The sequence below is a fragment of the Rhinolophus sinicus genome, linkage group LG03 (assembly GCF_036562045.2).
Source record: "Rhinolophus sinicus isolate RSC01 linkage group LG03, ASM3656204v1, whole genome shotgun sequence".
In the NCBI taxonomy this organism is placed as follows: domain Eukaryota; kingdom Metazoa; phylum Chordata; class Mammalia; order Chiroptera; family Rhinolophidae; genus Rhinolophus; species Rhinolophus sinicus.
The window spans coordinates 131,113,533-131,128,168 of record NC_133753.1 but is presented as its reverse complement, the minus strand read 5'-3'; the positions used below and the strand labels follow the sequence as shown (position 1 = coordinate 131,128,168).

Sequence of the window (14,636 nt, the reverse complement as noted above, 5' to 3'; positions counted from 1 at the left end):
AGGAAGAGAAATAACGGTCTCCACTTAACCATGGTACAGGGAAGGAAATGAGGACTGTGACAGGCCACCTGTAAAATGGTGACAGTGCTAGTGCTTACTCACAGGCTTCGCGTGATGATTAAATGAGAACAATACCTGATACAGCGTTTAGTGCTCAATAGATATCATTGAGACTGTGAAGGGGGCTGGCTCAGAACATTGAAACAAAAAGCTGAAACCTGCCATTTGTGTATATCATAAATTGTGTTTACAATGTCTTAAGTAATTTGAGAAATGCTTCCTTGGAGAAGTGTCCAGCAAGCTATTAAACTGTGTCTATATGTATTAAACATTGACCAAAGATTTTCCTGATGATGTTAAATCACCTGTCCCTGCCATTTTGTCAAAATTTCCATGAGGCCATATGATTCACTCTGTATCATAGGGCAGATGGCACACCAAGAAATTGAAGTTCCAGAAACCTTGTGGGCATTTTGGCAAACATGGTTGTAACTTCTGGGCTTTGCAAACTAGGGTTTTTATATCAACACATAAGTACTTCTTGGGGGTAAGAATGTCTCAAGGCTCAACCTCATTTTCAGATCAGTAGTTATTGAGATCCTTGCAGCAGCTTATATAGTTTCATTGCATCAGTTTCCCAAACAGTACTTTAGGCCTGATATCTACCCAGTCCCTGCCCATATCCCAGAATGGTTGTATAAGTTATTTTCATCAACAGCAAAAGGATGTACAGTGCATTCATGTGCACTTACAGATAGCTGGGAACTGTAGAAAAGAACTTGAAAAGGACATAGTCCTCTTCCCAGTGTGTAATCCTAGAATTAATATGTGCAACTATGCATATGATGTATCAGTAACTCATTGAACACGAAAGAGATTCATGGAAACTAAAGATACAAGGAAACAAATACTTATTAAATATCTTCTTGATAACATTTACAATCAGTAGTTTTATGAAGGAGGCATTATCATCACAGTTTCACAGATGAAGTTACTATGGCCCAGATCACTTAAGTAACTTGCCCAAAGTTACACAGCTAGTTACACAGGGACCTGGGACTGGAGCCCAGATTCATTTGACTCCAGTCTGCAAACCAGTTCTGTCCCCTACACCATGCTGCGTGATAACTTTATTTTTGAAAAAATGCAAAAGGAAGATATAATTTTGTGAAATTACAGCTCTAGAGGGAATAAGGCATAGAACCAAAGAAAACCAATTTAAAGGTGAAAAACCATTCAGTGGAAATTACTAATCAAATTACATGCTGCCAGCTTGGTGGATTCAGACATTGCACGATGAACCCCATGTCGATTGGACTCAACAAGTTCTTTGTGAACAGTTGTTGATTTGACTGGGTAGGGGTGGGTGGGAGGGTTTTGGAATCTCTGAGTCAGTTGAATGTTGTGAACTCTTCTCTCCCTGAAGAATCCGAGGCAGTTGTTGAAACCAAAATGGAGAACAATCCCGCCTCCTCAGAATTGCAGAAGATACAAGAGAAACAGAAACTGATCAAAGAGCCAGACTCCGGAGTGCCTGTTGTTCTCATTACAACCCTTCTGGTTATTCCGGTGGTTGTCCTGCTGGCCATTGCCATATTTATTCGGTGGAAAAAATCAAGGGCCTTTGGAGGCAAGTAAAATGAGCCCCTTGAATTGGGAACCTACTTTTGAAAGAGTGTTTGGCCTTTTTATCCTCAAAGTTCGGTTGTGATTTTTTTTTCAGGTTTTTTTTTTAAGTGCTCACTACCTTTTTTAACAATATTGTGTATGTTCCAAATATTGTCTGTAGTTAATGTCACAGTAGAAAATATTTGTGCAGCCTCAGAAATTTAGATAGTTAAAATGTAATCTTTAATATTGCCTTTTAGCAACTGGCTTAAGCCCAATTAATGTCTCCATATGAAACTATATAGATAAGTAGTGTCAGGGTAAATTAGCTGAAGAGTCAGGAAGGAGGGGATCCCTGCTGTTAGAAACAGGTCCAGTCCTCAAAATAGTGCAGTCAGTTATTTGGGAGTTGTATTTTCCCCGAGTCCTGGCTCTAGCTCTTAGCTGCATGACCTTGGGCAAGTTACTTAATCTCTCTAAAACAATTTCCTCATTTATAATGTGGGAATAAAAGACAAAATTTTGCAAGAATTAAATGAAATAATGTACAGAAAGCATTTATCACAGTACCTGTTACCTAGTAAGTAAGTGCTTGTTGTTCATCCCACCAATGATTATGGGGAATAACCATTGGTAATAAAGAAATAAAAGTCATAAGAAGTGAAAAAAGATAATTGTCTTAAACCTCAGCATTCTCAAGAAGCCAACTATTTCTATAACAAACCATTTGGTAGTTTTTAAACAGTCATAATTTAGGCCATCCCTAAGCAAACAAGGCAGAGTTCAATACCGGAGTCAGTATTTTATCAAATCATTATCATAGTATAATGATTTGAGCTGGGTTCTTTTTAGGACATCCAAAGAAATAAATAATCCGACCTGTGATTCTCACCTCTCACAAGCAGTCCCTTGGCTGGGTCCCCAGGTGCTAAGGCAAGAGTCTATAGCCACGTCTGGGAAGGAATCCATGGACCAGGATGGGAGGCAGCATTTGATCAAGAAACAGCATCTGATTCATCATATTTCAGGCCAAGGCGGCCACGGCAGGGAGTCAGTGACACAGAAACAAATACCAGAGGATTCAATTTAATAGGCTATGAAAGAGAATTTTTCTAGGACTTTTTTACTTTTCATCTGCAATCAATAAAGCTCTGCACAAATACAGTTAACTCTTTCTAAAAAAGACATCTGTTGCACCCCTTTTATGGGTAGGGAACTGTGGTATGTGAGGGCAAAGATCAATAAACTTAGTCATTGTCTTCATGGAGTGAGATGGTAGCTTCAAAAAAACAAGAATCTTGCATGTTTGCTTGTTTACTGATATATCCCCAGCACAAATAACAGTTCCTGGCACTAGGAGTTCAATAAATAATTGTTGGAAAAAGGACTGGAGAAATAAATGGAGCTCACAGAATAGATAGCACATAAAAGTAATAATTGAGAGTGGAAAGTGCAGTGATAAATACTTACCAGGAATATCAGGAGGGGTAGATAGCAGGAATGTTAGTCGTCAGCCCACCCTGGACGAAGGAATGGGGGCGGGGGGTGGGGGGAAAAGAAGATCTGGTCTCTCCTGATTGCTGTGAAGCATGTGTAATATGGCCCTGGTACAGAATGCTGAGTCCACAAGAATATGTTGGGAAGGCAGAGACCCAGTTCGAACAAATGCAACAACCATTGTTCAATCACATTTTATTTAGAAAAAACTTCAGCTTTATAGGGTTCAATCTAACACATTTTTAATTCTAAATAGAGATCAGCCTCTCACATTTTTTCAACATTTGTTCTTGATAGATCTTATCCAATCCATGAGGGTTTTGAGCAACCCTCATAAAGGACCTTCCATTTACTCAGTATACCCTTATTGCATGGTAGCTCCACACCAGACACGTTGCTAGGCTCAGGGGATGCAAAACCAATTAAGGACTGTCCCGCATCCTTGCAGAACTTATAGACTAATTTGTTTACTTTCTAATAGTCTTGTCAGATTCTTCTGCCCTTCTTGTCTGTTCTCTCCGCACCCATGATTCTGCCTTCCTCTGTCATCTGCCTGCAAGTTTTCTCCATGATGCTGCCTCCACTCCTGGTTAGAGATGTCATAGGAGAACCTCTGAGCCTCACTTCCCTGACCACAGCCCTAACAGAGTGGTGGAAGCCAGAACAGAGGGGGCAGGGAGGTACACAGCAAAGGAAAAACTGAAGTCCAGCAGAGTTCTGCCAGCCCATTAGGAAAGAAAGTTGATCCTTTATGGAGATGAGAAGCCCTATGGACAGCCTCTGGGTCACCTTGTATGATTAAAAATTTAGTCAGGGTTTCAGGTCCTTTGCCTTCACTTGAGTCTTACGGTTATAAAGGGGAAATGATATATACAGATCCAAAGCTTTCCCAAGCAGGACATGTACTGTTCTTCATGGAAAGACTGAAGCCTAAGACAATTATTCCTAAATCATAATAACCAAAACTCCCAAATTTTTATAAATTATTGGTATTTAATTTTGTCCTGATAAAAATTAATATTTATTGAGCACTTACTGTATATGTACAAGGCACTGTTCTAAGCATGTCACATGCCATGGCCCATCTAAACCTTACAGATAGGTAGAGATTGTCATTGATCCCTCTTTTCTCAGAGGAGAAAACTGAGGCTCAAAGAAGTGATTTATTGAGATTGCACAGCCAGTAAGAGGCACAGGCAGGAGTCTAACCCAGCTCTGGCCCTTACGTACATTATAATAATATATTATCGTTTTTCCTTGGAATTGCATACGGAGAAGAGCCAGGCATTGTTAATCATTTATGAATTCCCGATTTTGTATTGAAAGTTGAGCCCATGGATTGAGGAGGGTGATTGGGAATCGTTTTGAAATGTGCCATCTTTTTCTAGCAGATTCTGAACACAAACTCGAGGCAAGTTCAGGAAGAGTGCTGGGAAAACTTAGAGGTATGCCTGTGACTTTGTAGAGTCCTTCATGTTTGGTTCAAAGTCAACCAGCTGATGACTTTTAAAAAGCAAGGAGATATCTCTTATTTTCTCTCTGAAAATGTCACTCCTGGTGTGCAGCACAGCATCCCCCCAGCGTCAAATGCAGAATGCAGATCAGAAACTGAACCGAAGTGTGTGGCTCTGGTGGCGGATTTCCCAGTTTCATTTTGTCCACCTTGCCATTCTGTATTAACTAATCCTCTTCCCCTGCCTTTTATCTGGCTTCATTTGTCTCCAGTAAATTTTCTGTCTCTCCTGTCACAGTGAAGATGACCTTTTCATAAAGTCATTGAAATGAAGAGCTGCTCGTGGGATGACAATTCCCCAGAGCCCAGAAAAAACAGGAGGTGAAAAGTGAATCTGAAATAATCCTGCAGAAACACATAATCCTGGGGAGCTTCGGTTTTTTCTTACGTATTTTAATAAATGTGTGAAGTAGTATCTTTCTGACTTTGTAGGTTAAGGATCGCTGTAGGTCAATCTTTTTTTTTTTTCTTTGTTTGCTAATATCTACCCTTTCCCATCCCCAGCTTCTTTGTTTACCATTTAAGAATTTACTAAGAAACTGAGAGTCATTTGTGCAAATTTTACCTCAATTCTATGTTATTGTTTGCTTTCTTCAGGAAAGGGAAGTGGAGGCTTAAACCTTGGAAATTTCTTTGCCAGTCGTAAAGGCTACAGTCGCAAAGGGTTCGACCGCCTTAGCACCGAGGGAAGTGACCACGAGAAAGATGAAGAAGATGGAAGTGAATCAGAAGAGGAGTATTCGGCTCCTCTGCCTGCACCCACAACTTCCTCCTCCTGAAAACTGGGCTTTCATTCGGCTGATAAGATTTACCAAGAATGCCCGAGTCCTTTCCCTTTAGCACGTTTAGCGTTTTGTGTATTTAATTGTCAACTGTACTACTCTATGCGGGATGATACACATTTTTCTTTTCTTTGTTTGGTTTAGTTGGCTTCTGTTTCTAGCTGAGGCATTTCCTAAAAGTTCATAGCAGTGCCATTGTCTTTATAGAGAATAGAGAAACAGTCCTCTTCTTCCATCACACTACTAACTTACTGATGGGAGGTCTGCTCATTTACATTTTTGAGACTTTTCTGTAGATGTAAATAACCCCCTTTTCTGCTTGAACACAGTCTTTTCCCAATAGCGCTTCCATTGCCGATGTCTTTCTTTGGTGCCTTTCCTGTTCAGCATTCTCAGCCTGTGGCAGTGAAGAGAAACTCTATGCTACATGATGACAAAGCTGCTAAATCTCCTTCTATTTTTTTAAAATCACTAGCATTATATTGCAAGGAGGGAAAGAAAAAAAAAAGTCTCTATTTAAATTCTTTTTTAATTTTCTTCTTCAGTTGGTGTGTTTTGGGGATGTCTTATTTTTAGATGGTTACACTGTTAGAACACTATTTTCAGAATCTGAATGTAATTTGTGTAATAAAGTGTTTTCAGAGCATTAGCTGTCAGAGTGTATTTTGCAGTTTTTGCACATTTGCAGGGTTTTATATACAACTTTTGTAATAATTACACAAACCACATATATCGTGAAACCTACTCAATGTCTTCAACCAAAGGAAATATGTTGTATTGTATTAAGATTAAAAAGATATTTTGTTATGTAGCCGATATAAATTAAAAAGCAGCCTAAGAGTTTACATACATGTGTAAAACCAGGCTCTCTTTTAAAATTCAAAGATAGTTTTGCCTGTGTATCAATCATAAGGTTAATACTTCAATAAAAGGTGATCATAGCTAAGAGGAAAACTGTGTCTCAGATTGCATATCAAATGAATCCATTAGTGTAGATTACTAAATTTTCTTTTAAAGAATAATTTCAAATTCTCATGTGTTCACAGGAATGTTCATCTCTTACAGTGAGTACAAAATAATTTTAAAACATCATTTTCATAATCCATCCATGCAGTTCAGTAAGAAGCTGATCATTTTTCTTTTTAGAATAATCAGATTCTGGAACCCTTTCTTTAATTCAGTCATCTTAGTAGTTGAGATGTTAGAGATTTAATTAACTAATTGTGAATATAATGCAGGGTACCTTGCAAAAAAATATAAAGTCTTACGGCTTTGTTATTTAGAAAATCTAACAACATAGATTTTCCTTCTCTCATAATTGATACCAAAGAGTATCTGAAGGATTGATTTGTCACTTCCCAAAAGTTTACCTCACCTTCTTATTAAAATTTAATTTGGGCAACCTTCTCATGTGGAAACTTCACTTTTTTATTCCTGTATTCTTCTTTCTCAAATGAAGAATACGTTTTTCCTCCCTCTGACCGCTCTTTTATGCCCCTTTAATTGCATCAGTGGCAAATGTGTAAATAATGATGATTTTCTAATTCTATCATTTCGTCTTCATTTATTAGCTGCCATTCTTCTGTAAATGACTGAGAGTCTTACTGACTCACCCCAAGAGATATTGGCAGCATCTGCTTAAGAGCATGAAATAATCCCCTCATTTTATTTGTAACTAGTGTGACATGTTCCCCAAATCCATAGTACAAATATGATCAAATACCTTTTATTTTCCTAGTTAATTGCTCAAGTCTTTACATCAGCCTTTTAATGTCTGGCTTTGCCCTCCGTTCCTTCTCTGGAATTGTCAGAAAAATTCCAGATCGCAAAAGGAGAATAGGGGGCATGGAATCAGCAAGTTTGCATATGCCGCAGGGTCATGTTGAGGTCTGATTCGTCCACACTGCAATTGCTACTTGCTGCCTCATGATGTCGCTGTTGAAGATTATTCTCTATACCGTGTTTCCTCGAAAATAAGACCTAGTGGGACAATCAGCTCTAATGCATCTTTTGGAGCAAAAATTAATATAAGACCCGGTTTTATTTATATACGACCCAGTCTCATTGTAAAATAAGACCAGGTCTTGATTTTTGCTCCAAAAGATGCATTAGAGCTGATTGTCTGGCTATGTCTTATTTTCGGGGAAACACGGTGCTCCTAGTCCTTAAGAAAGCTGCTGCTCCCCTGCTGCTCGGAGGTTGCCCGAATTCAGACCAGTCTCCCACAGTGCTGTACTTGGCCTCTGAGAGCCGAAGTTTTTAGGGCTGGACACTTAGTTTATACTCAGCCTTCTTCGCGGGTGCTTATAGGCCCAGGAGTCCTGGGTCAGGTCAGGGCTGATCCTCATATGTGTGCCTTCTCTCCCTCAAAACTCACCTACTTCCATTAGCCCCCCACTTTTTGTATTGTGGTAAGAACTCTTAGCATGAGCTCTACCTTCTTCAAATTGTAAGTATTGTTATCCACGGGCACAATGTTGTGTAGCAGATCTCGAGAAATCAATCTTGCATAAGAAACTTTACCTGCTGAATAGCAACTCCCCATTTTCCCTCCCCCCTCCGCACCCCCCAACCACCATTCTATTCTCTGCGTCTGTGAGTCTGACTATTTTAGAAACCTCACATAAGTGAAATCATGATGATTTCACTTATTTGTCCTGTGACTGGCTCATTTCACTTACCGTAATGTACTCCAGGTTCACTTAGTAGTCATGTATGGCAGGATTTCCCTCTTTTTAAGGCTGAATAGTATTTCACTGAATGTTAAGACATTATGCATTCTCTTTATCCCTTCCTCAGACCATGGGCGTTTAGTTTGTTTCCACTTCTTGGATTTTATGAATAATCCATCAGCCTTTCCTTACCAGAGATGGGCTGGCTGTTGGCCCTCTAGCCCTTCAGAAGAGAGACTCCCTATCATTTAATAAAACATTTCTGAGTGTCTAACAAGCAAAAAATTCTAAGTCCTGAGGACGCAGTGAACGGAAATATCCCAGCTTTACTGGGATTTACATTCCAGTGGTGTGTACATTTTTTTCTCTCTTTTTTTTTCTTATTAAGAGAAAGACAGAAATGTAATCCCTGGCTGGGTACTTCCATAACATACATTAATAGATTTTTTAAAATGAGACCCACAGAAAAGAATTGACTAGTTATACTAATCCCAATGCTTCTTTAGGTTGATTTAGTTTCTGACACTTAGATTTTTCAGTTTATTTCCTCTTATATTTTTATATTTCCCAGACATCATAGAATTCACAGAAACCTTTAATAAGAGTTTCAAATTATTGGAGCCTTGTTCTAAATCTTGCTTGGCCTCCATTAAAAAGAAAGTGCTCCTTTCTTTAAAAAACAACCATAATTCTCACATCTCTAATAAAATATGTCCCCGAGTAATCCAATAAAAATTAAATTGAAAGTCAAAGGATTCATTCAACAGGCATTGATTGAGCTTCATGATGTATAAAATACAAAGATTTAAAAAAGTCACAGTCTTGCCCTTGAGGTTTTTTTAATCTATCAAGGGAGCTAAAATAAGCCTATAAATGATTGCAGTATAAAGCATAAAAGGAGCACATGCAAATTCTATCAAACTACGGATTGATTGAAGAACACTGAGTTTTCCTAAAGGTAATATTTGATTGATATATTTGATTTTATCATATGTGTGTGTGTGTGTGTGTGTATTTTTTCTTTTTTCTTTTTTTTTTTTTTTTACTGGTCTAGTAAAAGTAAAAAATATTTATTGAACATGACAAAGAAAATAAATTATACTTGTAATATATGGACTAACTCGAATTAGTCCAAATTCTTAGGAAATGGAGTGTTGTTCTTTATTTATAAGATAAAAGTCCTTTATCAGATATTTGATTTGCAAATATTTTACCCAAGTATGTGAGTTATCTTTTCATTCTCTCAACCTGTTTTTCATAGGGAAGTTTTTAATTTGGATGAAGTCAACATTTATTATATTTCCCAACAGTCATAATAAGGCTCCCAGAAATCTTTAAGAATTTCACTAAGGCTCTGAATTTTCTGTTTCAATTCTGAAAAGAGAGGTGAACACTAAGGAGACTTCATGCCCCAGCAGCCTGAGTAACTCTCTATCCTCGTTTCACCCCCAGCACCCTACCCTCACCCCTAACTCTCCCCACAGTTCTCACTCCAAGAGGCCATATTCAACTTATTTCTGAAATGACCATGCCCTTACTAGCTTCTAGACATTTTTCCAGCTGCCTAGACAGACTTCCCCAATCAAAGCACTAATCTCATTGAGCTGTATATTTGTAAATAACGGAGAAAGAGAGACACACATTTATTGGCTCATCGACTCATAAAAATTCTAGAGTAAAAGGATCTAGGGACACAAAGGATAATGACAGCTCTCTCTCTCTCTCTCTCTCTCTCTCTCTCTGTCTCTCTCTTTCTCTCTTTCTCTCTCTCTCTCTCTCTTCCTTCCTCCTTTCCTCTCCCCCAATGCTGGTTTCCTCCATGTTGGTTTCATTCTCTAGAATGTTCTTTCTATGTGATATGAAAGATGTCTCTGGTAGGTATCTTGAGAGAGATTTCCCTACTCTCCCCATATCTATATCAACCCCCAAAAGAGATTCAGAAACACAAGAACAATAGTGTTTTCTTTTTCAGAAATGACAATGGATTTGCAAAGATATATCCACTAGTCCTCTTGTAGTTCACTCTTTCATAGTAAGGAAAGTTTTCTTTAAACCCTCTAAAAAATTTTTTCCTCACATGCATCACATAGTCATTTCTGAGCTAATCCTTAGCAAAGGGAATGGGATTATTTTAGACCACCCAGGTCAATGCAGGAAGCTTGGGTGGGATCAATTTCCCATAGGTTCCATGGTTCCACAAGAGAAGTGCTAGACACGTAAACAAAATTCAGATAGCAAGGTAAGACAGAAGAAAATGGTTGCTGAGTAGGTAACCAACAATCCACTATAAGCTGGCTGTAGTCCATGTTTAGAAAATAAAATGTATTTATCAATAGATATCTGCTAAACTCCCAAACCTCAAGTAGCTCACAATACAGAGGGGAAAGAAAATGTAAATCCATTGTGTGAAGTTCAGTGATGGAAGCAGAGCCAGTCATCTGACAAAGTTTGGAGTGAGGAATCATGGAAGATACATGTTAATGTTCAAAATGGCATAGATAGAAAAAATTAAAATAGAAGTTGTTGGTAGATGTTGGTAGGGGAAAATTTTCTTTGCATAGTTCTCCAATAGTTAGCTTTTTAATAACCCTAAAGCCTTTCTAAAAACCAAATATTGCATAGTTTTTCAATGTTGTTGATATTCTTCTGATAAGACTATTATTATTCCAGAGCAACAACAAGAATATAATCAAAATTCCAAAAAGCAAAGATTCTGGATGACAATTGAAAGTATGCTCTGAAACAAAGTCTAAAAATATTGCATTAATCCCAAAGTTACTAGGATAAAAAGAACTTGAATTCCAGATGAAAGTTTAGAAAATATTTTAGTGTCATTTTACACTTGTATATGTAAATATTTAAACTCTTTATGTGTTATTTTCTTTAAAATGCTTGCTTTCATTATTTAGATATATTAAATAGATAGGTGCTATTCATAAAGAGATGATGGATCAATAAATGATTGCTTGTAGACAGACTGACAGTCATAGCAGGAAGGAGTGAAAGAAGGATGGAGGAATGGAGAGATGAAAGAGACATCTACAAACAGATTTCTCCTAAAGTTCTTCAGTTATTACCAGTGTAGTGAATGGCTGACATCTGGTGGTAAAACTTAGTAAAAAATTTGCATGGATTTGTGCTCTCATAAAAGAGATGCTATTCAGTGAATGACGGCTTTGTCTTCAATGAGAATAATGTAAAATATTGCTCATCATCCAGTTGTTATGTCTACATCATGCCAAGCATCCAGATAGTTGAAAATATCTGGAATGTCAGAGGTCACACACAGATACTGACAGTATCCATGTCCTCTTTGCTAAGAGTCACTAGTCTCTAACCAAAAAACAACAACAAAAAATCACGAAATTGTTTAGCTATATTTTATACATAAGCACTTAAAGAAGCAAAAATAACATATATAATGTCATTCAAAATCATCTGCACGTTTTGTTAATCTAGTGACATTTTAGTATATGTGCTGCCGAAGCGAGCACAATCTAGTGACATTTTAAGAAATCAGAATAAATTAAAATTAGGTTCAACTAAAAAAAACACACAGAGTTGCGTGGGTGCTGTTGGACTGAGAGGAGGTGAAGCATCTCTTCCATCTGAAGCAGGTGATCACTGGGAAGGAAGATGCAGCCAGGAGTTATACCAGAGGCCATTCCTCCATCTGCGAGGAGATCACTGACCTGGTCATCAGCTGGTTCCACTCTGTGACGGGGCTTCAGGGCAGCCATGCTCTGGGTTTGCATCTCTACTCATGGAGCTGCTCTCGGTGGATAATGGCTAGAAGTCCACACTTAACTTTGTCATTTACCCAGCTGCCCAGGTTTCCACAGCCATGGTGGGGCCCTATGACTCCAGCCTGACATGAATCCTGTGGAAACAGAGGTGGAAGAAGGGGGAGATACTAAACAGGAGGGTGCGGCTGGTAGGTGTTCCTCCCGTCCACTCTCTCCTGCCGTCCCTGTCAGAACTGCTGGTTTCAAGTTGTTTATAATTAAAGTTTCCATATTACGTGATTTAAAATTACATCTATGTGAATACTAAAACCCAATGAATTTTCACTTTTTTAAAAGGTTTTTATTAAAATATAGCTAACATACAATATTATATTAGTTTCAAGTGTACATCATAGTTATTCAACAGTATCCACCTGGTGCTATACATATTCATTACCACATTATTGATTATATTCCCTATGCTAAAGAAGTGATCACCATGATAAGTCCAGCAACCATCTGACACCATACCACACCATCACAATATTATCGACTATATTCCCCATGATGTACATTACATCCCCATGACTTATTTGTTTTATACCTGGAAATTTGGACCTCTTATTCCCCTTTATCTTGTCCTCCCTGTTTTAATTTTTCAATTACTAATGACATTCAATATTATTTTATATTAATTTCAGGTGTACAGCATATTGGTTAGATATTTATGTAATTTATGAAGTGACTAGTACCCACCTGGCACTATACATAGTTATTACCATATTATTAATTATATTCCCTATGCTTTACTTTGTATCCCCATGACTATTTTATAACTACCAATTTGTATTTCTTAATCCTTTCACCTTTTTTACCCTGCCCCCCAAAGCCCCTCCCATCTATCACCCTGATAGATCTAGTACCCATCTGACACCGTACATAGTTATTACAATATTATTGACTATATTCCTTATGCTAAACTTTACATCCCCATGACTATTGTGTAACAATCAATTTGTACTTTTTAATCCCTTTTCCTTTTTCACCAACCCCCAACCCCATCTGGCAACCATCAAAATGTTCTCTGTATCTATGTTTGTTTCTGTTTCATTTATTTGTTTGTTTGGTTGGTTCTTTAGATTCCTCTTATAATTGAAATCATATGACAATTGCCTTTCTCTGTCTGGCTTAACTACAATCAGCACAATACCCTCTAGGTCCATCCGTGTTATCTCAGATGACAAGATTTCATTCTTTTTTACGGCTGAGTAATATTCCATTGTATATATGTATCACTTCTTCTTTATCCATTCATCCATTCAGGGACATCCAGGTTGCCGTCACATCCTGGCTATTGTAAATAATGCTACAATGAACATATGGATAAGTACGTCCCCTCGAAGTAGTAGCGTTTTGGGTTTCTTCAAATAAATATCCAGAAGAGGGGTTACTAGGTCCTGCTTTGTCTCTTGTTATAGTCTTTATTTTAAAATCTATTTTGTCTGTAGATGTATTGTTACCCCAGCTTTTTCTGTTTGTTTCCATTATCATGAAAAGTCTTTTCCCATCCTTTTATCTTCAGTCTGTGTGTGTGTCTTTTGATCTCTTGTAGGCCAAATATGTAAGGGTCTTGTTTTCGCATCCATTCAGCCCCCCCTACCTTTTGATTGGAACATTTAATCCATTTACATTGAAAGTAATTGTTGATAGGTGTGTATTATAATTTTGTTATTCATATATTTTATTTATTTATTTATTTATTTATTTATTTATTTATTTATTTAGTCTTAAAGAAATCCCTCTAAGATTCCTTGTAATACTGGTTTCATGCTCATGAAATCCTTTAGCTTTTTCTTGTCTGTGAAGATCTTTATTTGTCCTTCAAATCTAAATAATAGCATTGCTACGTAGAGTAATTTTGGTTGTTGGTCCTTGCTTTTCATTACTTTGATATTCCCTGCCAACCCCTTCTGGCGTGCAAAGCTTCTGTTGAGAAATCAGCTGCTAGTCTTATGGGAGCTCCCTTGTAGGTAACTAACTGCTTTTCTCTTGCTGCTTTTGATTCTCTTTGTATTTAACCTTTGGCATTTTAATTATGATGTGTCTTGGTGTGAGTCTCTTTGGGTTCATCTTGTTTGGGACTCTGTGTGCTTACTGGACTTGAATATCTGTTTCCTTTGCTAGGTTAGGGAAATTTCTGTCATTTCTTCAAATGCATTTTCAATTCCTTGCTCTCTCTTCTACTTCTGGTACCCCTATGATGCAAATGTTGGTGTGCTTGATATTGTCCCAGAGGCCCCTTAAACTACCCTCATTTTTTTGGGTTCTTTTTTCTTTTTGCTATTCTAATTGTTTTCTTCTACCTTATCTTCTAAATTGCTGATTCTAGACTCTGTTTCATCTAATCTGCTGTTGGTTCCCTGTAATGCATTCTTGACCTCTGTTATTTCTGACTGGTTCTTTTTTGTTTTCTATCTCCATTTTTCTGTTTCCTATCTCTTTGTTGAAGTTCTCCCTGAGATCATTGAGCATCCTTATAACCAGTTTTTCAACTCTGCATCTGATGGATTGCTCGTCTCCATTTTGTTTAGTTCTTCTTCTGGAGCTTTGTTCTGTTCTTTTATTTGGGACATGTTTATTCATCTCCCATTTTGGCTGCCTCCCTGTGTTTGTTTCAAAGAATTAGGTAGGGCTGCTATGTCTCCAGGCCTTAGTAGAGTTGCCTTAGGTAGTAGGTGTGCTGTGGGGCTAGTGGCACAATCTCCCTGGTCACCTGAGCTGCACACTGCAGGTGTGTCCCTTATAGGGTTGTGTGTGCCCTCCTGTTGTAGTTAAGCCT

General features: G+C 37.8%; 1 protein-coding gene across 39 annotated transcripts in view; it reads left to right on the top strand.

Annotated features, from left to right (window-relative positions):
- The window catches only part of PAM (peptidylglycine alpha-amidating monooxygenase), a 260,955-nt gene extending 254,906 nt beyond the window's left edge, over window positions 1-6,049 (top strand). For 9 of the 39 annotated variants that reach the window (XM_074328669.1, XM_074328650.1, XM_074328668.1 and 6 more), the window contains 3 exons: window positions 1,427-1,630; window positions 4,497-4,550; window positions 5,216-6,049. In XM_074328669.1, coding sequence (XP_074184770.1) covers window positions 1,427-1,630; window positions 4,497-4,550; window positions 5,216-5,397 — 440 coding nt within the window. In that variant the 3' untranslated portion in view covers window positions 5,398-6,049. Of the gene's footprint in view, window positions 1-1,426; window positions 1,631-4,493; window positions 4,551-5,215 lie in introns of all 39 variants that reach the window. The other 30 variants (XM_074328647.1, XM_074328644.1, XM_074328665.1 and 27 more) reach the window with 5 other exon arrangements.
- Window positions 6,050-14,636: the final 8,587 nt, after the last annotated feature.